This window comes from Lutra lutra, chromosome 6 (genome assembly GCF_902655055.1).
Source record: "Lutra lutra chromosome 6, mLutLut1.2, whole genome shotgun sequence".
Classification (NCBI taxonomy): Eukaryota; Metazoa; Chordata; class Mammalia; order Carnivora; family Mustelidae; genus Lutra; species Lutra lutra.
The window spans coordinates 32450579-32473377 of NC_062283.1; the positions used below are offsets into that span (position 1 = coordinate 32450579).

At 56.7% G+C, this 22799-nt stretch overlaps 1 protein-coding gene across 9 annotated transcripts in view; it reads right to left on the reverse strand.

The window, feature by feature from the left end:
• Positions 1–203: 203 nt before the first annotated feature.
• The window catches only part of COL11A2 (collagen type XI alpha 2 chain), a 30471-nt gene continuing 7875 nt past the window's right edge, over positions 204–22799 (reverse strand). For 4 of the 9 annotated variants that reach the window (XM_047732892.1, XM_047732893.1, XM_047732894.1 and 1 more), the window contains 60 exons: positions 22201–22263; positions 21354–21533; positions 19190–19249; positions 19047–19088; positions 18757–18819; positions 18335–18409; positions 17780–17866; positions 17242–17298; positions 16827–16880; positions 16686–16739; positions 16538–16591; positions 16297–16350; positions 16041–16094; positions 15914–15958; positions 15741–15794; positions 15264–15308; positions 15035–15088; positions 14798–14842; positions 14604–14657; positions 14312–14356; positions 14024–14077; positions 13854–13898; positions 13590–13643; positions 13147–13254; positions 12111–12164; positions 11752–11805; positions 11610–11654; positions 11472–11525; positions 11301–11345; positions 11107–11160; positions 10961–11014; positions 10696–10749; positions 10229–10336; positions 9990–10079; positions 9783–9836; positions 9452–9559; positions 9204–9311; positions 9008–9061; positions 8853–8906; positions 8533–8640; positions 8305–8358; positions 8015–8068; positions 7765–7818; positions 7551–7604; positions 7104–7211; positions 6682–6735; positions 6438–6491; positions 6262–6315; positions 5641–5694; positions 5269–5376; positions 5102–5155; positions 4891–4944; positions 4512–4619; positions 4307–4360; positions 3969–4004; positions 3721–3774; positions 3332–3599; positions 2658–2770; positions 2106–2312; positions 204–1357 (listed from right to left, as the gene is read on the reverse strand). In XM_047732892.1, coding sequence (XP_047588848.1) covers positions 1217–1357; positions 2106–2312; positions 2658–2770; positions 3332–3599; positions 3721–3774; positions 3969–4004; positions 4307–4360; positions 4512–4619; positions 4891–4944; positions 5102–5155; positions 5269–5376; positions 5641–5694; positions 6262–6315; positions 6438–6491; positions 6682–6735; positions 7104–7211; positions 7551–7604; positions 7765–7818; positions 8015–8068; positions 8305–8358; positions 8533–8640; positions 8853–8906; positions 9008–9061; positions 9204–9311; positions 9452–9559; positions 9783–9836; positions 9990–10079; positions 10229–10336; positions 10696–10749; positions 10961–11014; positions 11107–11160; positions 11301–11345; positions 11472–11525; positions 11610–11654; positions 11752–11805; positions 12111–12164; positions 13147–13254; positions 13590–13643; positions 13854–13898; positions 14024–14077; positions 14312–14356; positions 14604–14657; positions 14798–14842; positions 15035–15088; positions 15264–15308; positions 15741–15794; positions 15914–15958; positions 16041–16094; positions 16297–16350; positions 16538–16591; positions 16686–16739; positions 16827–16880; positions 17242–17298; positions 17780–17866; positions 18335–18409; positions 18757–18819; positions 19047–19088; positions 19190–19249; positions 21354–21533; positions 22201–22263 — 4335 coding nt within the window. In that variant the 3' untranslated portion in view covers positions 204–1216. Of the gene's footprint in view, positions 1358–2105; positions 2313–2657; positions 2771–3331; positions 3600–3720; positions 3775–3968; positions 4005–4306; positions 4361–4511; positions 4620–4890; positions 4945–5101; positions 5156–5268; positions 5377–5640; positions 5695–6261; positions 6316–6437; positions 6492–6681; positions 6736–7103; positions 7212–7550; positions 7605–7764; positions 7819–8014; positions 8069–8304; positions 8359–8532; positions 8641–8852; positions 8907–9007; positions 9062–9203; positions 9312–9451; positions 9560–9782; positions 9837–9989; positions 10080–10228; positions 10337–10695; positions 10750–10960; positions 11015–11106; positions 11161–11300; positions 11346–11471; positions 11526–11609; positions 11655–11751; positions 11806–12110; positions 12165–13146; positions 13255–13589; positions 13644–13853; positions 13899–14023; positions 14078–14311; positions 14357–14603; positions 14658–14797; positions 14843–15034; positions 15089–15263; positions 15309–15740; positions 15795–15913; positions 15959–16040; positions 16095–16296; positions 16351–16537; positions 16592–16685; positions 16740–16826; positions 16881–17241; positions 17299–17779; positions 17867–18334; positions 18410–18756; positions 18820–19046; positions 19089–19189; positions 19250–21353; positions 21534–22200; positions 22264–22496; positions 22749–22799 lie in introns of those variants that run through there. The other 5 variants (XM_047732897.1, XM_047732896.1, XM_047732900.1 and 2 more) reach the window with 4 other exon arrangements.

The following is a 22799-nucleotide window of genomic DNA, read 5'->3' on the forward strand; positions in this document are numbered from 1 at the left end:
CCTGGAAGATCAGCTTGTGAGTCTGGACTTGTCAGCCAGGTTTCATGAACTCTTTCTGGGCCTTGACACCACAAAAGGACAGGCCCTCTGGGGAAAAGGATGAACCCTTCCATTTCTGGGAAAGCCTCAGCCAGCAAAGAGGGGTACAGGTCGGGGTCTGGGGAGGGGGTTGAAATAACAAGCACCACACACGCACACCCTGGAAGGAGATCACATTATTTAACCATCAGTCAGAAAGGACACTGCTCGTAGGGCTAGACAAGGTCCTGGGAGTCCCTTCCATTCAGACGCCACACATTAACCTTTCCATAGCGGTATCAGCGAAGGTGAGGGGGCGCTCAGGGGTGGGACCGGGGTGGCCAGGAAGGCAGTGGGATACTGGGGGTCTCAGAGCCATGGGATTGACAAGCTGATAAGGACGAATTTCCATATTTCAACAGTGCTGAATACAGGCCCTGCTCTCACCCCTCACCCTTCCGTTTCCCCCGACCCCCGGGGAGATGTGGCCCGCTCCCCAAGTTGCAGGCAGTTCCTGCAAGCCCCAGACCAAGTGAGAGACAGATGGTGCGTGGGTCAGGGAGCCCAACACCTGGAAGGCGGAGCAGGGGAAGCCCCACCCTGGGCAGAGAGAGTCAGACCCTGAGGCAAAGGAGACCATATATTCCAACATTCACAGTGGGTTATACAGGCGGGCTGTGAGGGAGGTGGGGTTTGGCCTGAAAATGTCCCCCCACAGTCACTGAGGAAAGCCCTGAGGCAAGGAGGAGGGGGCTGGGGCTCACCCTTGGAGAGCCCTGTCTCCAAAGTCTGCTAATTTTTGTTGGCATTTCTCTCTTTATCTTTTTTTGTTCTTTTGTTCTCCATTCTTTAAATAATTAATATAATTACTTTTAAATACAAAATACACAGTGTCCTTTCTCTTCTCTTCTGCTTGTTTGGGGGTGGTTGGGAGGTGAGTTTTAAATAAGGGTCCCAGCTGTCTAACAGGTCACGGGCTCCAGGTGGGAAGGCCAAGAACCCCAGATGCCCCCCCTCCCCTGGGGCGCCCGGCTCACGCTTTACCCCTCCCCTGGTCTGCCCCTGACTGGGGGCTCTTCGTGCCCTGGCCCAAAGCCCCCTAGATGGTGAGGAGCCCTCTTGGGAGGCGACACAGAGCTAACGCTGTGGGATTCCAGGTGTGCCTGGTTTTGGTGCATGGGGTTAGACTGAGCAGGTCCTAGCCCATGAAGCAGACAGGCCCCAGCAGCACCCCTCCCCGCCGTGGGGGGGCCCCCAGATCTGAGAAGGAGGCATCCAGCACTGGTAGCTGCTCCAGCACGGGTGTCCGCACCTCTAGCACTGTCCGGCCTTGCTGTGTCTTGAGGGGAAGACAGGAGAGAGGGAACAGTGAGCGTGGTGGAGGGGCATGTGCACACACACCCCCAAGATCCCCCAGGCTTGGCACCAGGCTCGCCTCTCCTCTGAGGGCCCTAAGATGCTGTTCCTCCCAATCCTTGTCACGTGGTCAGACTTGATAGATTTTCTTCCTCAAATGTCTTGCAGAGTCGGGGTTGGGAAAGCTAGGGAGATGTGTGTGCGTGTGTGTGTCTACACACGTGCACAGATGCACGTGTGCTCACGAGCCAGTCTGTGGGTTTGTCTTTGAGACTATCCCCCTGGGGTGGTTGTGTGAGTCGGCTTGACTCCACAGGGTGTGTAAACACATGTCTGCAGTGTAACTGCATGATAACATCGGACACGATTCCCCATGTGTGCATGCGTGACCCTGTCCAGGCAGCACCAGGGGTGTATGCACATTCTGTGGGTATCTGTGTGCTCCTGTGCCTTCACGGGGCAGGGGTGATTTGCACCCCTGCGTGCCTCCATCCGACAGCCTGTGTGAATGTATGCACCAGCCTGCGTGACTCACTCCGGGTGATGCTGGTGTGTGCACAGAGGTGAACCCCACCTTCCATCCTTCCCATCCTCCTTGCCATCAGCGCCCCCTCAGGTGTATCTGACACCAAGAAGCTAGAGCCTCCTGCTCTTCCTGCATGCCTCCGCCCAGAGTCTTCCTGCAGCCTGACTCAGGGATGCACCCTGATCCAGCTCTTCCTGCTTCCCACCTGACAGCCATCTCTGAATTCCTTGACATAGGGGCTGGTCTCCAGGCTCAGCTCATCCTCATTGGCCCCCCGGAGCTTCAGGGGACCACCTTGGGCCATCCCAGAGCAGGGGTAGGAGACATCCTGATGGGCTGAGACACTGAGCAGCCGCAGGAAGGTGAGCTGCACCACACCGACTGGGGAGCCTTCTGAGTCGACGTAAGAGAACTGGTGGGAGAGAGGCTGGTGGTGAGGGGCAGATGGAGCAGGGCTGGCAGAGCATCTACAGAAGCGGGGTCCCCGGGGCTGGGGTCACGGGCAGGGAACGGGTGGGCAGAAAGAGCTGAGGGAGAAATGAGGGACCAGAGCAGGAGGCTGGGACTGACTGAGGGCAAACAGAAGGCAAGCTTTGTCTAGGGTTGTCGAGGGAAAAGGCAGCGGGCTGGTGGTAAGAAGGGAAGAGCCAAGGAAAGAAGGGGCACGGGCTCTATAGTGCCAGGGCGCCTGTCACAGAAACCCAGAAGCCACTGGGACTGCGAGTGGGGCAGGGGAGGGAAGGGGGGCAGCCCTCACTTGCGTGACATCATCTCTGGGTGTCACACATGTTTCCCCTCCGGCTGTAAAGTTGCAGAAAACCCGGAAGGCATCCCGAGCACAGCCCTGGTTGGGGTCCACCCAGTACTCTCCTGTTGGGTGAGGGAGAGGAAAGGGTCAGGGTCCCCACAGGCGGGACCCAAGACACTCCTTGCCCCCCTTCCCACTCCCACCCCGCTGCTCCAAACCCCCACCCTCCCCACCATGGTCCCACTGTCCCCTGGAATCCCACAATGCCGCCCACCCTACTTCATGCCCCATCACCGCCTTACACCCCTGCCCGTCTGTGGCACCCTTCCCCACAGCAGCACACCCAGGCCCCCGATGGAGAGGGCAGGAGCACTGACGCGTCACGTCGGTACAATATGTGGTGGTAGCTTCGCACGCGTGCCCGTCTGTGTAAATGCAAGCACGTGTGTACACGTGTGTACGTTTGTCACTTCCTGCAGGCGGCGGGCTGATCGTGAGCCGGTCTGCACCGGGAGGACCAGGTCAGTTGTCAAACATTGAAAACCTCCCCACCTGGCTGGTGAAGAGCTGCCCTTCCGGGCCCCTCGACCCTCACCCCCACCCCACGCCTTCCCCCAAGAAGTCCCTGCATCCACTCTGCTTTTCATCCTGTTGTGACGCTGTCTCCTGAGGCTGGCACTGACCGTCGGGCAGCTCCGGATGGCAGAGCTTCAGGTCCTGGCAGGTGCGAGCGGGGCTGTCCTGGGTCCCTGTCGGCCACCTCATCTGCTCAATCTCCTCCCGCAAGGAGTCGAGGGAGCCAAAGATCTCCTCCAGCCCCCCAGCACTGCCCGGAGCCCCCCCAGTCGGCATGGCCTCATCCTCCTGCATCAGGCGGCTTCCATCCACGGAGCGCCGAGTCTTCTTGGGCATCTGGATGGGCAAGGGCTGGATCACCTCGCCGGGGGGGCCCTGGGTGGAAGGAAGAATGGAAAAGGTGAGAGACAAATGGATAGGAGGTGGAAGCCAAGAAACTCCGAGAAAGAGAGGCAGAGGCGGAGCAGACAGAGGCGGGCCCTGACTTGCAACTCACCGGGTGTCCTGGAGGACCCTGGACGCCCTTCTCTCCCTTGGGTCCAGCTGGGCCCTGCCGAAGGAGTAAATGAACTCATGGAGGAATCAAGAGCTCATGCATGCAGTCAAGGCCGCAGAAGGTTCAAGTCAGTCTCTGGGCTGGGAATGAGCAGCTCTGCTGGAGGGAGCATGTTTGCCCTGGAGAGGAAGTGTCAAGTCTGGCTGGGGGAAGGGGGCAGAGCTCAGAGCTGGCTGGGGGTCACTCACTGTGGCTCCTTTGGCTCCTTTGGGGCCAGCAGGTCCCTGGGAAATGAGGAAGAAGAAAGAGATGGTCACCATGGGGGAGGGGTAGGACAAGGAGGAATGGAGAGGCGAAGTCATGAGTCCACAGGACCCTGGCTTTACTATAGGAGGGGCAGGCCTGAGGGAACACGGGGACATTCCGGAGGCCCTGGAAGGACAGGGGAGGAGACACTGTAAGGACATATGGAGGACACTGGGGCCTGTTCTGCTTGGCTGGTGGTTGCCATGGATGCCACTGGGGGATTATGGAGAGAGAGCAGTAGGGTTTAGGGGATTTAGTGAGGAACAGATGGGGTACTCACAGGGAGGCCGGGAGGCCCTCCAGGACCAATAGGGCCAGATGCTCCGGGGATACCCTAGGAAGGAAAAGGGCATGGTTCAACTGGGTCCCCCTCCACACCCCTCCTGACCCCCCACCCCCCAGCTGAGTCTCCACCTCCACCCTCCCCACCCCCATCACGAATCCCCACGCTCATCCGCCCAGAACTTCCAGGACCATGTCCTCACCGTCTCTCCCTTCTGTCCAGCAGAGCCCTGAGGGCCAGGAAGTCCCCGGTCACCCTTCTCTCCCTGCTCCCCAGGGGGCCCAATCAGCCCGATGAGACCTGGGTGACCCTAGAGAAAGGACAGGTAGTCGGTCAGGGGGAGGCAGAAAGGAGACACACGGATGCAGAAGGAGGAGCCCACAGGGGTCAGAGCCTAAATGACAGGAGAGACTCGGGCAGGGGGCCAAGGATAGAGCAGGGCCTGTGAATAGCCTTTGCTGAGCAAGGACCCCAGAGACTCGGTGTCGGAGCCCCGAAGCACAGCGGTAGACACTTGGGGCCCCCATAGTCCTCTGGGCTGAGGGTAAGGGGAGATACCCAGCCGCAGGTCTGTCACTCACCTTCTCACCCTTGGCTCCAACATCACCTCGCAGGCCAGGAAGTCCCGGGGGTCCCTGTGGGGAGATAGAAATCACTCTGTCCATGGAAAGGTGGGACCAAGCTCTCCCGAGAGCCATGTCCCACCTCCTCCAGGGCTTCAGATGGATGCTCACTGCCCAAGAGCACCACCAGCCTCGCCCCACCCACCCCACCCAATCCAGAGTCACTCACCAGAGGACCTGGAGGTCCCGCCTGGCCTGTGGCCCCAGGACGGCCTTGCTGACCCTGCAGATTCAAGGGGACCACAGAGATCAGGAGAACTGTCCCCACATGGGCACCCTTCCTAAGGCCCCTGACCCCTCCTACCCTCAGCCAAGCTGCTCCACTCCATGACTCACCACTGAGCCTGGGAGTCCCCTTAGACCATCAGGACCAGGTTTCCCTGCTGGGCCTGCTGGACCCACAGGGCCTGTCTTCCCTGGGGCACCCACAGCACCGGGATCCCCCTGAAACATATACAAGGAATGAGTCTTAAAAGGAAGAGGAAAGGGGTAAGGGTGGAGGTAGGGGGTCCAATGTGGAAAGGATGAGGCAGAGACAAGGGGCCAAACCCCAGGAGCCCCAAAGCAGGAACAGGAATAAGTATAGGGAACCCCCCTTGAGATAAGAGGCTCAATATGGGGTAGACATCTGGAGAGAGGAATCTGAGGAACCAGAGGTGCCAGAAGATGGGGGGAATATTCCAGCATCCAGGATGGCCTCTACCTCACCTTGACTCCCTTCTCTCCTTGCCGCCCCTCAGGACCAGGGGTGCCGGCAGGACCCTGCAGGTAGAGACAGGAAGGAAAAGTCAGTGAGTCACCAGGCTCAGCTGCTTCCCCATCCTCCGGGGGCCATGAACCTGTGCATGTGTGTGCCCTTGCCTGCGCACGTGCGCGCACACACACATGCATGCACCAACAGAGTTGCAGAAGCTGATTCCCAGACAAGCTGGTACAGCTGTACCGGTTGTTAAAATACCAAGGAGTTCTGTGTATTCAGGGAAGAGCCACCTGCCTGCATACCGTCTACCATCCACACACCTTCTACCCCAGCAAATAGAGGGTTAATCCGTGGCCCAGCAGGGACCCTCCAGGAAAGCTAGCCATTCCTCCAACGTCCATTCTGACCAATTGATGGGTACCACCCCCCACACCCCGGCAAGAACATACATAGCAAAGCCCAGGAACAGACATGCTCCCTTATACACGGCACACTTACAAATACAAATGTCCACACACATGCACCCTGCCCCCAGGCAGCTCCCTGCCCATCCCATCTCCACTGCCCCCATCTCCTATCCACCCAGCCAAGGACTGCCCCTCAAGGTCCCGGATGTCCACCTCACTTACCCGCTTTCCAAGTGGTCCAGGAGGTCCATTCTCCCCAGTGGGACCAGGGGATCCCTAGGGAGGGACAGGGGTGGGTGAGTGTTTAGCCTCCAGCCAATGGAGTGGGGCTTAAAAAGGGGGTAATGGGCCTGAAGGCTTGGGCTCTGTAGTGGAGGGATGGGTCACTGGTCACTCACAGGCTGTCCTGGCTCTCCATCCTCTCCTTGGTCACCCTTCGCACCATCCTGGCCCTGCAGGGATGCTGCAAGGTCAGGGGGTTGCCCCAACCTAGCTGGCGTCACCCCCAAAACTGCCAATCTTCCCATCCCTCTGCCTGCCCTGCCCTACCCCCAGCTTCCCACACTCAAGCCAGTCAGCTGCACAAAGGCCCATGCAGGAGCCCATCCGCTATCTCCCTTCCCTTCCCACAAGCAGACTCACCCGAGGGCCACCTTCTCCAGGAGGGCCAGGATCACCAGGAAAACCAACGGGACCCTAATGCAGAGAACAGGGTCGAAGTCACCACCCCCTAACCCTACCCAGAGCCAGCACAGACGCTCAGAGCACATGCCACACCCTCCCTCCCCAGCCGGTGCCCCGGTGCCCAGGTGCCCAACTGCACAACCAGGAGAGATGGTCCCTGGCTCTCTCTTTTCCCCACCTCATGTGCTGCATGCTTTCTGATGCTTTCAGGGAATTAATTAGAAGGCATCTCTCACTTTCTTTCTCTGGATTTCACACCCTGCCATGGATTTCATACATCCCTGCCAGGAGACCTCATTCCAGAGCCTTCCACCCAAGTATCCCCCCATTCCTGGGTTCCCCCTACTCCAAGACCCTCCCAGCCCCTCCCCTAAACTCACAGGGTTCCCTTTGGGGCCATCATCACCGGTGGGGCCTTTAGGCCCTGGTGGTCCTGCCTCTCCTGGTTGCCCCGACTCTCCTTTCTCTCCACGCTCCCCGCGTGGGCCCTGAAGGATGAGTAGAGGGTATGGATGGTCCCAAAGGGGTCTCAAAGATCAAGGATGCAGCCCCTGCTTCCAAGACACCTGCAGCCTCCCCTCCATCCCCTCAGTGACAGCAGGATGCTCACAGAAAGTCAAGCCCAGAGGGAGTCCTCGGGTCCCTCCTTCCCTCTGAAGAAAGAGCATGGGGCTCACTCAGACCCAGGGGTCCAGCCTCACAGAGTGTTAGGAGCACAGGCTCCTGGGCTGTAGAGGAGCTCCAGATCCAGAAGGTCACAGTAACAGGGGCTGGGGTTGAGGAGGGTGTTGGGGATTAGGGAGCAAGGCCTCAGAGATCTCACTCACCTTGACACCGGGCTCACCCTGGACCCCTGGAGAGCCTGACTCTCCCGGCTCCCCCTGCAAGGAGATAGGGTTCAAAAACCTCCTTTCACCCCCAAATCTCGATATTCCCCATATTTCATTCTCTTTTGCCCCAACCCCAACCAAAGCTGGCAGAAGTCCAACCCTCATACCCCGCCCCAAGACAAGCCCCTTCATTTACTCCCTTCCCAGTTACCTTCTCTCCAGGGGGACCTAGGTTCCCAACACCTCCCGGGGGACCTTGCGGACCCTGGAAGAGGAGCAGAAGTAGGAGTCATTGCTTAAGGGAGAGGGTAGACCCTGAATGAGCACCCCAAGGTCACAGTGGTGAGACAGCGGGATGCCTTCCAGGGCCAGCAACTTCTCATGGCAGCTGAGATGAGACTAGAGTTTATAGTGTGGGAAAAGGGAGGCAAGACTGGCCACAGTGATCTGAGAGGACTCACATCAGCTCCATTGGGTCCAGCTGGGCCTCGAGGTCCTGGGGGGCCGGGTGGTCCCTGAGGAAAACAGAGCAGAGACGGGGAAGGGAAGAGAAAGGAAGAGCATTAGGCATACAGGAATGCCAGAGGGTTGGGTGGGGTTGACATCCTAGGGTGGGGGTGGGGGTTTCAGGGGAGGGGGGCAGCCCCACCAGGAAGCAGCATGCAGGGAGCAGGGATGCTGGGAGTGCTGGATGGAGGGGAGAGACTAGCAGGTGGGGTTGGGGCCAGGGGGTCAGTGGGGTCACTCTCACCATAGGGCCCACATCTCCTGTTTCTCCCTTCTCACCCGAGGGGCCTGGCAAACCCTGTGTGGGGGTACACAGCACAGACCAGGATGACCGACCCACCAGAGAACAGCTCCAGGTACACTTAGCCTCCCTCCGATCCCACATGTCCCCTAGTCCTCAGCAGCAGGGGCTGGTCAGCAGACCCATCCTGACCCCACCTCTCAGCCCCTGCCTCTACTCCCCCCAACTCACCTGTAGGCCAATGGGTCCTGGGGGCCCATTGAATCCTCTCGTTCCTTCATCACCTTTGGCTCCAAAGTGTCCCTGGGGTCCCCGAGCTCCGGGCTCCCCATCTGCTCCCTGAGGTGGAGGGAGGGCAGGGGCAAGGACACAGAGATGGTCATGGGTCAGGAGTTCTCTATTCACAAACTCCACACCAAGCTGGGCACCAGGTCCAGAGCCCTCACTCCCACGCTCAACTCCAAGTGTGAAGGGGAACTGAGGGCAGACTAGAAGTTGTCAGCGCCCCTGGCAGGGCAGGGAGGGGAGCAGACGGGGCATCAGTCACTCACCGAGGCTCCAGGCTGCCCCACAGGACCAAGGGGTCCAGGGGGTCCAGGAGGGCCCTGGGGGGAAAAGGAGAGTCAGAGACACCAAGACAGGGAGAGACCAGGTGGAAACAAGGCTAAAGGCCAGAGATCAGAAGTCAAAAGTCACAGTCACTTACATGTTCACCCTTGTTCCCTTTAGTGCCCTTCTGTCCGGGGTCTCCCACCTCACCCTATGGGGACAAGGCAGATGAGATATTAGAGAAAAGACCCATGTGGGGCAAGGAGGGTAAGACAGGGATGGGGATGGGAGGCATGCGCAGATCAGCAATCTTATCTGGAAAGATTGGGCCCAGGGTCTGTAGGTTCCCACACCTTGTCTCCATCCTCTCCTGCCACACCGGGGGGTCCAGCAGGACCAGGAAGCCCCACAGGACCCTGCACCCCGTCTCGACCAGTTGGACCAATGGGGCCCTTCTCACCCTGGAAGAAAAGAAGAAAGGAGTCTTGAGCCGGAGACGACCCTCCCCCTCCAACACCCTCACAAGGAACTCTCTGTAGCCCAGCAGCTCACAACTCGAAGACCCCTCCCCAGTGTCTCTCCCCAGGGACCCCACACTCACCGGGACACCTTTCTCTCCTGCAGCTCCAGGGGGACCCTGTGGGCCTGGGCGCCCTGGGGGGCCAATGGGTCCCCCCGATCCTGCTGCACCTCGCTCCCCAGGGGAGCCCTGAGACAGGAAATGGAGTCAGACCCCCACAGCCCACCCACACCAGAGAAGCCCTGAACATGGTTCCCAGGAGAATAGCCCCAAATTGAATACACAACGGCGGATCCTAGACTCCCTCTGCCCAGTCCCACAGCCCTGCCTAGATCCGGATGCCCCTCTTCATCCCTCCTTACCCACTCTTTCCTGGCTCCTCCTTCCCACCCCTCAGGTCCCCCAGACTCACTGCAGGGCCAGGGGGACCCGCCGGACCTTCATTTCCCTTCAAGCCAGATCCACCCTGTGAACCAGAGATGGGGAGTCACAGATGTGAGTCCGGAAGGCAGGGAAGGATGAGGGGAGGGGAGGCAGACTTGGAGAAATGGGTGTGGGGATGACACTGAGCGACTCCAGGATGCCAGGTGACTTGTTGGGGGACTGAGCTCTCACTCACAGCAGTGCCGGGGAGGCCTCTCTCTCCTGGGAAGCCCCTCAGACCAGCAGGTCCATCCTTCCCTGGAGCCCCTGGGGGACCAGGGTCACCCTAAGATGAAATGAAAGGCCATGAGCCACAGCCATGCTCCCGGATTGGACAGAGAGATCTCTGGCTTTTCTCAAATCCCCAACTATCTGTTCCCTTTAGCACCCCAACCCTGGTCTCCCAAGTTCCCCTCTGCCCGACCCCTTACTGACCTTTGTTCCTTCTTTTCCAGCTGTTCCAGTCAGTCCCTGCTCTCCCGGGGGGCCTGGGGGGCCCGGGTGACCCCTCTCCCCCATGGGCCCAGTTTCTCCTGCTGCTCCCTGAGAAAGAGACAGAAAGACTTCAAGCTGACCCTCTGCCCCGCTCCCCACCCAAAGAGGCCACCCTGCCATCCTAAAATGACCCCTCTGGATGCCCTTTATCCCCACCCCAAAGCTAGTGGGGAATTCCTGGGGCTCTCTTAGGCCACTGTGCTGGAGTGTAGTTCCCCAGTCTGGGGTAACTGCACCACCCCGCGTCCCCACTGGGGAGCTGCCCCTTTGGGACACGAGATGAGAACTGGCCCAGGTGGGATCCTGCTCCAAAGGGGCTGGGGCATGTGATCGGGAAAAGGGAGAAGAGGATCAGACAAACTAACTTCAGGGTCTGGGATCCACTCTCCTCAAGGGGGCAGCCATACCTGAGGTCCCACCACCCCTGGAGGGCCAGGGGGGCCAGTCTTCCCTTGGAAACCCTGAGAGAGGAAGAGGAGAGACCAGTCAAGGCATGTCAAGCACAAACACTGTGGGACAGACCCCAGGTTCCTGGAGGAAGAGCAGAGTCACCACGGAGTCCTTGGCCATGGGTCTGAGCAGCACCAGGACAATCCCTTTGCCAGAAGAATCTCCATGGTGGACCTACCAGATAGTCCTGGAAGGTCTGGGGGAGCCAGGGGCATTACTTACCACTTCCCCTCTCTGGCCTGGGTGTCCCGGCAGCCCATCCTTCCCAGGGGGACCCTAGAAAGGGTTCAGGCATCAGGTGAACGCTGGGCTGGGAAGGAGGATGGAGAAGAATTCACAGAACCCAAGTGGGTCAGAGGTCAACTTACCGGAGGTCCTTTGGGACCAGGAAATCCACTGGGGCCTTGAGGTCCAGGGAGACCCTAAAGACAGAGCCAGGTTGAATGAGGAGAATGGGCAGGGGGTGCATATTCCCCGGACCCCTACCCAGGGAGAGAGGGCGAGGGTTCCACTCAGGCTCCCTAGGGAGCACTGGAGAACAAGAGACTCAAGCCATACTCACCCTTTCTCCGGGGGGGCCATGAGGGCCATCACCACCTGATGTTCCCTGTAGGGGGGAAGAGAGTCAGAGGGGAAGAGGCACTGCCTTCTAGCTCTGCTGGAGGTCAGAGGAGTCAACTGGGAGCCAGGCTAAGGAGCAGATGGTGGATGGAGTCCTGCCAAGACCACTAACCTTAGCGCCAGACTTCCCCGTGGCACCTCGGGGTCCCCGCTGACCCCGTGGACCCTAGAGAGCAGGGAGGGGAGCTGTCAGAAAAACCCAAATGCACCTCTTGGGATCTTGAGCCACATGTCTGCCCCCCACACTCACCGTGGGGCCCCGCTCTCCCCGAGGCCCTGACTTCCCCAACAGGCCCTGGTGAGAAGGAAGCAGAAAGAACACATCACCAGAGGCATGATCCCACCCATAGGTCAGCCCTGCCCTCTGCACCCCTTCCATTCCCCCAGCTTACCCGGGCTCCCTTCTCTCCACTGGCACCAGGAAAACCAGGAAATCCCAGGGACCCCTGGTGAGGATGGAGAAGGAGAAAATTGAGACGTCATGAAAACAGAGGCCCTAGAAGAGCCAGTGGGGGTCAGGAGAGGTGATGGAGGCAGCAGGGTGGGAGGCCTGGGCTCTTCCAAGAACTAGGTGGCCTTGGACACACCACCCACACCCCCCGCGGCTGCCTGGCCCTCTGTTTCCTCATCTGTAGAATGGGGTTGAGCTAAGTTCACTCTAGGGTCCCCCACCACTGTCATTCTATGCTTCCTAGAATCAGGGGTCAGAGAAGGGAAGAAGAGAAGGGGCACAAATGGGGCATAGTATCACCTTGGGACCCTGGCGTCCAGGATAGCCAGGCAGACCAGGAACACCCAGCTTGCCCTGTGGAGAGACAGGGAGCAGTTAGGAAGGAATCAGACACCACACCATTCCTGGAGACCCCAAGCCCCAGAGACAGGAGCCAGCCCCCACCCAGCGAGCCTCCCCAGCAAACCTCCAGGCCCCAGCCCCTCCTCTCCTGTTCCACAGGCTGCCTGGCTTTTGTCCTCCATCCTTCCTGAGAGTGGATTTTCCCCAGCTCTGGGACTGGGATCCTGCCTCCTCTGTGCCTTTAAACCCACGGCTCCATGGAGTTCCATGATCTACCCCTGCCCACTCCCTAACCTCAGCTCTCCTTCCCCAGCACACACTCCCTGCACCACTGAGACCAGTCCCCTTGCAGGTTCACACACCACACTCAGGATGGCCTCTGCCCCCCGACCCGTGTCTGCACCACCCCAAACCCTGCTGACATGCACCCCCTTCCTCCTGGTGCTTCAGGGCCCACCATGCTCAGCCAGCGGTGAAGCAGAGGTTAGGAGCTGGCAGGCCTGCCTAGGCTCAAATGCAGGCCATGCCCATGACCGGCTGTGGTACGAACAAGCATCTTTACTTGTTGCAATGAACTTTCTCTGCAGCCCGGGGGTTAGGACAAGCAGGCGCAGGGCTGGCCCTCGGTGAGGGCATGGAGATTAGCTCTGTATGTCACCTCTTCTGAGTGTTTGACTCTCCCTTCTTGTAATTCCCGCTGCTCTAAGTCTGGACACATTTTCCTTCTGCCTTGTACCTACATTCCTTATGCCAGCCTCATCCCTTGTCCCTACCTCTATGCCACGTAAATTCTCCCAACAGGGACTTTTCCTTGACTTCTTATGTATCCCCACCTCACCCCCAACTGTCAGTGACCAGGGGGTGCCTTCTACAGAGAGGAGCATAATTAATGTATCGTGGTCTTCAAATGACTCATTGACTCCAGCTCTGGGCACCCCCAAGCCCATCCTGATCCCAGTGTTCAGGCCCTCATCCCCTCCACGTCTCCTGTCACCTTTTCACCCATGAGCCCGGGGGGGCCAGGGTCTCCAGTGGGTCCAGTGCGTCCCTTCGGCCCCTCGGGACCATCTTCTCCCCTAGAACCAGGAACTCCAACCTCTCCCTGGGTAAGACAGTGGAAGAGGTGAGTGTCAGGGACTGGTGGTGTGGGCTGGGCCCCTTTAAAAGGAGAGGTGGGCCCCGGTGAGGCTGAGTAGGGTCCCAGAAACTACTGGAGGACAGGGAGCCCCACAGGGACAGGGAGAACACTGCGACTATCAGGCTGGTGGGATGCAGACTGTGCAGGTTGCCATCCTGCCAGGTTCGGGCTCCAAGGGAGAAGAGCACTGGAGTTGGGGAGTCTGGGGTTTCAGGAAACAGGCTGGTGATTGGGGGCTCCAACATGAAGGAACATCAGGACTTCGGGTTGGGGGGGCCAATGTGTGGGTTTCTACTCACCCTGTCACCTTTCACGCCCATGTCCCCTTTGAACCCGGGAAAACCGTCCTCGCCCTGAGAAAGATGGGGGTGAGAGGTCACCAGAGATGATAGGGGGTCAGGAGGTCAAATGGAGCATTTCAGAAAACATGGCAGAAGGGTGGATTTTGGAGCTGGAGAGCAGCACAGCGCAGGCTGGAGGGAAGGAAGTAGGGCAATTGCTGGGCAGAAGGGGTGGTGCGGGACAGGGTGGAGGTGCCGGGAGGCTGGGGGCGCCTCTCTCACCTTTTCACCCTTATGACCCTTCAGACCACGAATTCCATCCACACCCTGGAATTAGAAGGCAGACAGAGACAGATCAGGGCAGGAGGTTGGAGTGGAAGGATCGAGTTCCTGAGACCCCAGCTGGCTCCCCTGACCACAGTCCTTTATCTCCCACCCTAGCTGTCCATTACCTTGACACCTCGAGGTCCTGGGTATCCTAGGGGACCCTGAGGTCCAGATGGGCCCTGGAAGAAGAAAGAAAGGTATCTAAAAAGGGGTTTTGATGTGTGACTGTGGAGGCTCAGGGCATGGAAGAAACAGTACAGACAACAATGGAGTCTGGATAGGGATACAGGACATGGGGCCGAGAATATTTCAGAGCCACATGAATGGTAAGACAGGGAAAACCCAAGGACTTTGGGGCCCCAGAGCCTGGGTGGAAACTCCCTCTGGGTGAAAGCAGGTATGGAAGATCTCACCTGGTTTCCTTTGGTTCCAGGAGGACCTTCCTTTCCAGGGTGACCCTGGGGGTAGGGGGAAGGAGAATGTGACCACTGGCCACTATCACCTTCCCTGCACCCCTCCCTTCCCCTCTTTAACCCCACTTCCCCTTGTGACCCTAATGAAGCCAACTGACCACGGGCAGGCACCACCAGTGACCTCCCAGTGTGAGGGACACACCGTGTGGATAGTTACCAAATGCACTTGGAGGTCATTCACTGGGATGGAGGGTCAAGTGGAATTTGGATTAAGAGGTGCGGACCCACTCACCGGAGGCCCGTCGGAGCCAGGCATGCCAGGAAGCCCTGGTTTTCCTCGAGGACCCTGCAGGAGGAGGAGGAGGTAGAGGGTCACGAGAGGGATCAGATCAGATGGTGGCTGAAGTCCTAGCCACACAGTGAAGGCTCTCCCTACAACCAACCTCTCCAGCCCATCCCCTGTCACCCAATCACTTAGTCACTTACCTTCTCTCCATGAGGCCCAACGGCACCCTGGGGCCCGGGGAGACCCTACGCAGAGAGAGAGAGAGAGAAGTCACAGGGCCCCACAGGGGTGGGCTGCTCTCTCCTGTAGCCAGCATCCCCATTCGGAGTATGGGCACTGGAGTTTGAGACCCTTAATTTCCATCCAGGGTCTGACCCTCTGTGGAAGCCCAGGAAGCCCTTGTTAAAGATGGGGTGGGGCTGGATAGGACAACTCACCTGGGTTCCAGGAGTGCCCTGTTGTCCAGGAGGTCCTGGCTCTCCCTGGGGTCCCTAGAAACAAGCAACCAGGCAGAGGTCAAAAGAAGATGCTGACGGGACAAACTGAGGGCGGAGAGCTGAGTCCTAGCTGGGACAGCAGAGCACAAGAACCAGAAGCAGGCAGGGCGTCAAAATGGTCACCAAGGAAACGGGACCTTGGCTAAGGTTCTCCATGCCCATTACTCACCAAGCTCCCTTTGGGACCATGGGGACCATCCATGCCTCGGACTCCCTGAAACATGAGAGGGGCTTGAGCAGGCTGGAAGGCGGGGCCTGGGCCTTGGAAGGACCTGTGGTTTCTGGGAGGCCCGGCCATTCCAGAGGGTGGGACGGGGCAGCCTCATGTTGGTCAGACCTCCAATCCATCCCAAACCTAAGCAAATAGCCGGCCCAGATCCACAGGGCGTGGGTCTATGGGTCTGTGGGTTTGAGGGTTTTTGTTTTGTTTTTCTTGAAGATTTTTTTTTTTAAGCTATGCTCAGAGCCTTTGGTGGACTGTACCACAGGACCCTGCAAGGGCACCTGGGATTAAAGGCTGGAGCAGAGCGAGGTGGGGCCAGGGAGGGGGAACCAGAGGTGGGGGGAGAGAGGCAGCTAGGAAGGGTGGAGAGTTGGAAGGGTCAGGGGGTGACGTCAGGGTCAGAAGTCAAGGACAGTCACATACCGGGGGCCCAGGAATACCAGGTGGGCCTTTAGGGCCAAGGAGACCTCGAGGTCCCTGCAATCAGGTGAGGGGAAGAAATGACATGCATGGGCAAGAAATAATGTGTGCCTTTTGTATCCATATCCCTCCCCTGGCATCCCCAGAGCTCCACCACTGGCCCCCTAGTCACTCACCGACTCTCCAGGCAGTCCCCGAGGCCCAATCTCCCCATCATCTCCCTGGAGGAGGAGGACATGATGAAACAGCCTCACCCTCCACACCTCTCCCATACTGACCCCCTGCCCTGGCCACAATACTTACCCGCTCTCCATCCTCACCAGGGGGTCCAGGAAGGCCCTGGGCACCAGTATCACCCTGGAAAATGGGGACCAGGTAAGAGGGGCCTCAGAGCCCCCAGCACAGACACTGACCCTCTTCAATTAACCAACCAATTTCATCCATTGAGCTCCTGCTGGGACCCTCAGCCTCCTTCCCTTGCCTTGCGCTCCCTACCCCTCCCACCCCTCCACAGAAGGCCTACACCCTCATCACAATGCACTACCCCCAATATACTCACCCGGTGTCCCTTCTCCCCAGGGAGCCCTGGGAGTCCATCAAAACCTCGGTCACCCTAGGGGAAGAGGGGCAGCCCAGGTGAGGTCCTAGCTCTTTTCCCTCCTCATCCCTCCCTCCTATGTCCTGAGTGGGGAGGTGCCACTTCATGGGGAAACTTTGGGAACTTGGTCATCCCCAGAAAACAAATGAGCTTAGATGGGGCTGGAAGTCACAGGCATCAGAGAGGGACCCAGGCCTGTCACCTTCACTCCAGGTTCTCCAGGCATCCCTCGGGCTCCATCAGCACCTGCTCGGCCCTGGGGTGCAAAGGAAGTGTCAGAGCAAACAGAGGCATAGTCCCCTACACTCTGAGTCCTGTCTCCCACCCACACCCACCACACCCCCACTCACCCTTCGCCCAGCCTTGCCAGGAGGGCCTGTGAGACCTTGAGGTCCTCTGGGGCCCTGGTGAGAGAGAGTCAGGGCAGGGTTAAAGAGCACAGACAGAAAGGGAGGCACTGGATGGGGGATCAGATGGGTGGGGCTTGCCACCTGAGGTCCTAGGTCTCCTGATTCTCCTTTCAGGCCAGGGCTCCCAGGTTGTCCCTGGGACAGAGAAGAGAGAGCGGCTATGTTGAAGGACACACCCAACAATGACTTCAAAGCACTCCCCAAAAGTAGCAAAATAACTTTTTTTTTAAAGATTTTATTTATTTATTTGAGAGAGAGAGTGAGAGAGCATGAAAGGGGAGAAGGTCAGAGGGAGAAGCAGACTCCCCAAGGAGCTGGGAGCCTGATGTGGGACTCGATCCCAGGACTCCGGGATCATGACCTGAGCCAAACTGAGCCACCAACTGAGCCACCCAGGCGCCCCGCAAAATAACTTTTAACTTGGTCCCTTTCCAGAATTATCCATACCCACACACACAAATAAAGAACTCTCTACCCCAATATCAAACAAACTCACCAAGGGTCCAGGGCGGCCTGTGTATCCCATGGGGCCAGGGGGTCCCCGGAGCGCCAGCTAGGGGAGCAAGGGACACGGCAGATCTGAGGAAGAGGCATCAGGAGAACTCCCAACCCCAGCACACGCTCCAAATTCAGCTTTCCACTCTTTTTTTTTTTTTTTTTAAGATTTTACTATTTATCTGACAGAGAGATCACCAGTAGGCAGAGAGGCAGGCAGAGGGTGGAGGCAGGGGGAATCAGGTGCCCTGCTGAGCAGAGAGCCTGATGTGGGCTCAATCCCAGAACCCTGAGACCATAACCTGAGACTTTAAAGGCAGAGGCTTAACGCACTGAGCCACCCAGGTACCCCTCAGCTTTCCACTTTTACTTCTCATTCCATTGCCTTGTATTCTCCCCAACCTACCTCCCTTTCAGCCCCAAACCAACCAGACCTTACCTGCCCCACATTTACTCCAACCTACCCTTCCAACTCCTCCTAAAGTCCACTTGCCCTTCATACCCATCCCTTCACCAACATCCCCTCCAGCCTTACGTACCCGTGCCTGCTGCAGAATTGCCTGGGCCTGAGCCTCCTGGGCTGCCACCACAGGGCCCTTGTCACCCCCACCACTGCCAAACCGGAACTGAGAGGTAGAGAGAAAGAAAGGTCCATATTCTCTTCCAGGAAACTCATGTAACCCTCCCAGTCAAAGGCTTCATCCAGCACTTCTCCCCTTTTCCCAGGTACAGAGACACCCCCTACCCCATGCCCTCCTCCAGTGTCTCCCATGGAAGGTTTTCAGACAATCATGTATAGGTTTTCAGAAACTCTACTTCTGTCTCCCTGCCCCCCGCCCCACTCTCTGTCTTCTTCCTTCAGAAAAACTCTTTGTTTCCAGAGTCCCCAAAATGTGGATTTTCTGCCAAGTTCTAGACAATCCATGTTTGGTTCTGGGTCCTCTAATGAGGCCCTAGTCCATCCACCTCAAAGATCAATCTCTTTGTGTTAATGGTTTTTCAAGACTCCTCCTTAGCTTTCCTGGTCTTCTGGTTCTTGATAACAGAACAGTTTCCCCTGCCCCTCCCATTCTAAAGCCCAGAAGACAACTCACTGGAAGCATGAGAGATGTGCCAGGAGGGCCAGGGGCCCCATCCGATCCAGGGAGCCCTGCTCGGCCAGGGGGGCCCTAGAATAGGGAGAAAATGAGGAGAGGTGGACAGTTAGGGAATGTTAGGGTCTTGGCATCAGTGTGAAACCCTCTACAGAATAAATATAAACTTCCCTATATCTTTCCTGAACCGTCCTACCCTCATACAGAAAAATAAGGGTGAGATACCAGATTACTCCCCTCCCCAACCAGAGCCTGTCCTCTCTTCTGGGTGTTGGGGAGCACACCAACCCCTTGTTCATTAATCAGCCATTTAATGAGGAATTACTTAGCTTGGCACCCCTGTTGGGTACTAGAGGCTCCTCTGCAGTCCTCGGCACACACATACACACATGCATGCACGCACGCATGCACTACTCCCTTACCCTCTCACCAGGGTCTCCAACTGGGCCTGGGTTGCCCTGGATGCCAGGGGGACCAATCAACCCCTGAGGAACAAAAAAGGAGTGGGTCAGGTATGGGCATTCAGATAGAAGAGGGGTATGTGACTGAGGAGTGGTCTCTGCAAAAGAGATTTGAGGATCTGGGAAGCTTTGGGAGGACTCTCCAGAGTTCTGAGAAGGAGGCCTGGGCATATGTGGGGAAGACATAGGTGAATGTGTAAGAAGGGTCTCTGAGAAAAGAATGGAGGCTAATGGGTCACAGCTACACTTACCGCAGGGCCTTCTGGGCCAGGAGGCCCCTCTACTAGCATACCCTGTAGAACCAAAGGTCAAAAGTCAGAGGCTACAATGCTAGCACCCCTACCTTCTTTTCTTCTTCCCCCTGCCTTCAGCTCAGTGACCAACAGTGACTTACAGGTTCCAGCACCGCAGGCTCCCCCTTCTCTCCCTTCAGCCCCCGGGGTCCACGGGCAGCCTGAAGAAGACACACATGTAACCCCCAGTGGGGCCTGTGAGCAGCCAGGACACCAGGACTGTTCCCATCCCAACTCCCACCTTCCTTTACTCTCAGATCCTCTGGAGACCTCCCCAACCCTATGTGACTGCCTCTTCACAGACCTCCTAGGTCTTCCAAGGAGACCTTAGAGCTCTCCACCTCCAATTCCCAGCTCCATCTTAGCAAACAAACTTCCTCATTTCCCTGACGACCTCTTTCAGGAAGATCTTCACACACTTCCTGGAATTCCAAACCACATCCTTAACCTTCCCAAACCTTCTTCTGGAAGACCCTACCCTATTCTCCAAGCTCCCTTTGACTCCAGGAATCTTTAGAACTTTAAGAAACTATCAGCTACCTCACCCTTACTGCAATCTACCAAATAAGCATCTCTCTAAGATTGTAGATTGATTTTTATCGGGGTTTGAGGGAGAGCATGGATCCATATGAGAGTCTGACATAATCTAAGAAGTCTTTTCTGGGGAAGAGAAAGTATATGCCCTTATGCACAGAAGTTTTCTTAGAATTTCAAAGGGTTCACAAGTTAAAAACTCTACAGAGGTTAAACACCCATACTCTAAGTACAATTGGAAGGCAGTCCCCACTGATACCCCAAAGTCAGACCTCATAACTGGTTTTTAGAAAGATACAGCTCTTGGGCTATTGCTCAAGCCCCTGAGCAGACCCCCAGTTCCTCTCCCAGCAAGGACACTACATACTTCCTCCTGCCCTCATTTATTCTCCAAGCCCACCAGTTCCTTCTTTTCCACGCTTCTCAGATGCCCACCCCCAACACTGAGGCCAGAACCAAGATACGGATGGGAAGAATGGAAATCATTCTCCACTCCCCCAACTCTCCCAACAAAGACCTTCAGAATCCACCCCTCCACCTCCATCCTGACCAAACAGCAATGATGAATTTTCAAACTCTCCTATATCCCATATCAACCCCAAATTCCCAGAAAGCAGCAAAAGGGAAAGGCAGCATAAGGTCAAGGGTGGCAGTATTAGAGAAGGAAAGTGTGGGACAAGGCAGCAGGGTAGAGGAGGCAGCTCTAATTGCAAGGCAAGCAAAAGATGAGTAGAATAGACAGGAAATTTCCCAGCTGAGAGGGAGTGGTTGAAGACATGGGAAACAATTAAGGGAGACATTTCAAAGGGACAAAAACTTGGAAGCAAGAATGATGCCAGGGCCAAGAAAAATTAAAGATGGCCAAGATGGCTAGAAAATGAACTGGACAAACAGGAAGTGGTTGGACAGACAGGAAGCAGCCAAGAAAAGAAGATCCAGGAAGTGGACCTTCAACAACAACATGGCTACCATGACCAAGAGAAAGAAGTTGTTCACAAAACAGACAAAAAGTGACTCCTGGAAAGGTAATTCTTCCAGAAAACACAGACATCAAGGCTAGTACACACAGGAAGTAGCCATGATAAATATCTAGGCCCACAGTGGAAACTTTATTATTTGGATGAGACACACAGGAAGTGGCTTATTAGCAAAGGAAATTGTTACAAGACAGCATGAAAAACTAAAGCCAATACATAAATAACTCCCTTTCAGTACAAACTGTCACAGTCACCAAGATGGATGCCATGGCCAAGGAAGACAGGAAAGGACAGACAGGGAGTGACCCGTAGGTTAGAAAACATGACATAGGAAGTTAGATCATTTGGCAGCAACATGGATAGGAAATTGTTTTTACCAAGAAGAAATGATGGAGACAGACTGACAATGGACAAAAAATAGGGGATTATTGGCCAAAAGCTTTATGAAATACAGCTTGATTGAGATAGAAAGTGGCCAAGAAAGATAGAAAGTGGTTATAGGATTAAAAAAGAAAAAAAAAATCCCAACTGCTGGGAAAGAAGGATCCATGAGTTGTCACAGGGCAAGATACTTGGCAGGGGAAAGCAGAAAGTCATCCTTTCAAGCAACATATACATCTTATGTGAACAGAAAAAGGTGACTCATCAATGGGAGATAGCTTGCAGCCAATAGACAATAATCAGAAACAACAGGAAGCAATTCTTACAGCTCCCACTGCAGGTCAAGAACGGAAGAGGAGCTCCTTTCACTTACGGCTCCCGAGGGGGCTGTCTCCGCAGACAGGGCAGGGCCAAGTTCCGTCTCCTCACGATAATCGTCCCCATAGCCATAGGTGTAATCGTAGGGCCCTGCTGGGGGGTCTGTGCCACCCTCCCCATATTCCTCTGTCAGGAACCTGTCGGCTGTGGAGGGGACCTGGAGATCTGTCTGCTCCTTCCCGGAGATGGGGAGGGAGAGGGGTAGATGGGGGCATTAGGGCTGAGAGGAGGTTTTCCCTGGACCCGAAGGGTGTGGGGTCTGGCCCAAAGAATTCTGGGGGTAACTGGGACTGGATTTTTTCTCCCAAAGAAAGCAAGGAAAGTGGTTGTATAGAAAGGGGAAGGCCATGAAAGGCCCCAAATGAGGAGGGATGCCCCCAAAATGGGCCTGGTGGGAAGAAATGATGAATTACAAGAAGGAAGAAGAGTGGCCGGAGGGCTGGACACAGAGTAGATAGTCTGTGGAGATAATGGTAGACAAAGGAGTCCAGAGAATAATCAAAGAGAAGGATGTAAAAACAGAACAGAAAAAGTGACAAGATTGGACAGAAGACTCCTGGGAACAGAAATACGATGAAAACCTTTTGACACCAACATGGGGAAGAGGTTGTTCCAGAACCAAAGACTAATGGAAGGAGACATGGACACTGAAAAAAAATGGCTGTGCTTAGAAAGACAAGCAGGCCAATAGGTCTGGACTGACTGGAAGACCACAAATGGATATGACAAAGAGCCCTCCGGCCAGAGGAAGAGTTGATTCACCAAGATGACGTGGGGGTAAGAGGAGTGGGTCACAGATGCCCACTGCCCCCAGCTGGCATGAGGGTGGGGGATGGAGTTACCTCCTCAGGGGGTGGCAAGGGGCTCGATTCCAGGATTCCTTCCTCTTCACCTGGGGTGGGGTCCTAACCCCAAGGAGAAGGGGGAGAAGAGTAATATGGGGTGGAAAGGAAGAAGAGAGGTTAGCAGGAGGGGAGGCAAAGCAGCACCTTGTCCCCCGCTGTGGGCAGTGTCTGTACTGGGGCGGTGGGGGTAATCTCAGATCTTGCAGCCCCTTTGGAGGGGGGACAGTTTGGGGAGAGTAAATCTCTGAGGCCACAGAGGTTTGGGGGCACAGATCTGGATGCCCCAGCTCTACCTGCCGGTAACCGCTTCCTCTGGTCCTGGGGGGGGCCCGGCCAGTGGGGGGAGCTGCCCGCCGAGCTGGGCGTCTGAAGGGGGGAGGCAGGCCCCGTGCTGGGCCGGAACCTCCAATTCGAGAAGGCCTCCGGCCTGGTGAGGGGGGCGCCTGCCGGGCTGCTGACCTCTTGGCAGGTGGGGTAGGCTTTCTGGGAGGGGTCCGACGCCCCCTGGGGGGAGGGGGAGCCCTGCGGCTGGGGTTCGGTGGTCTCTGTAGCAGAGAGACATGGGAGGGAGCAGTGAGGACACTCCCATAATCTAA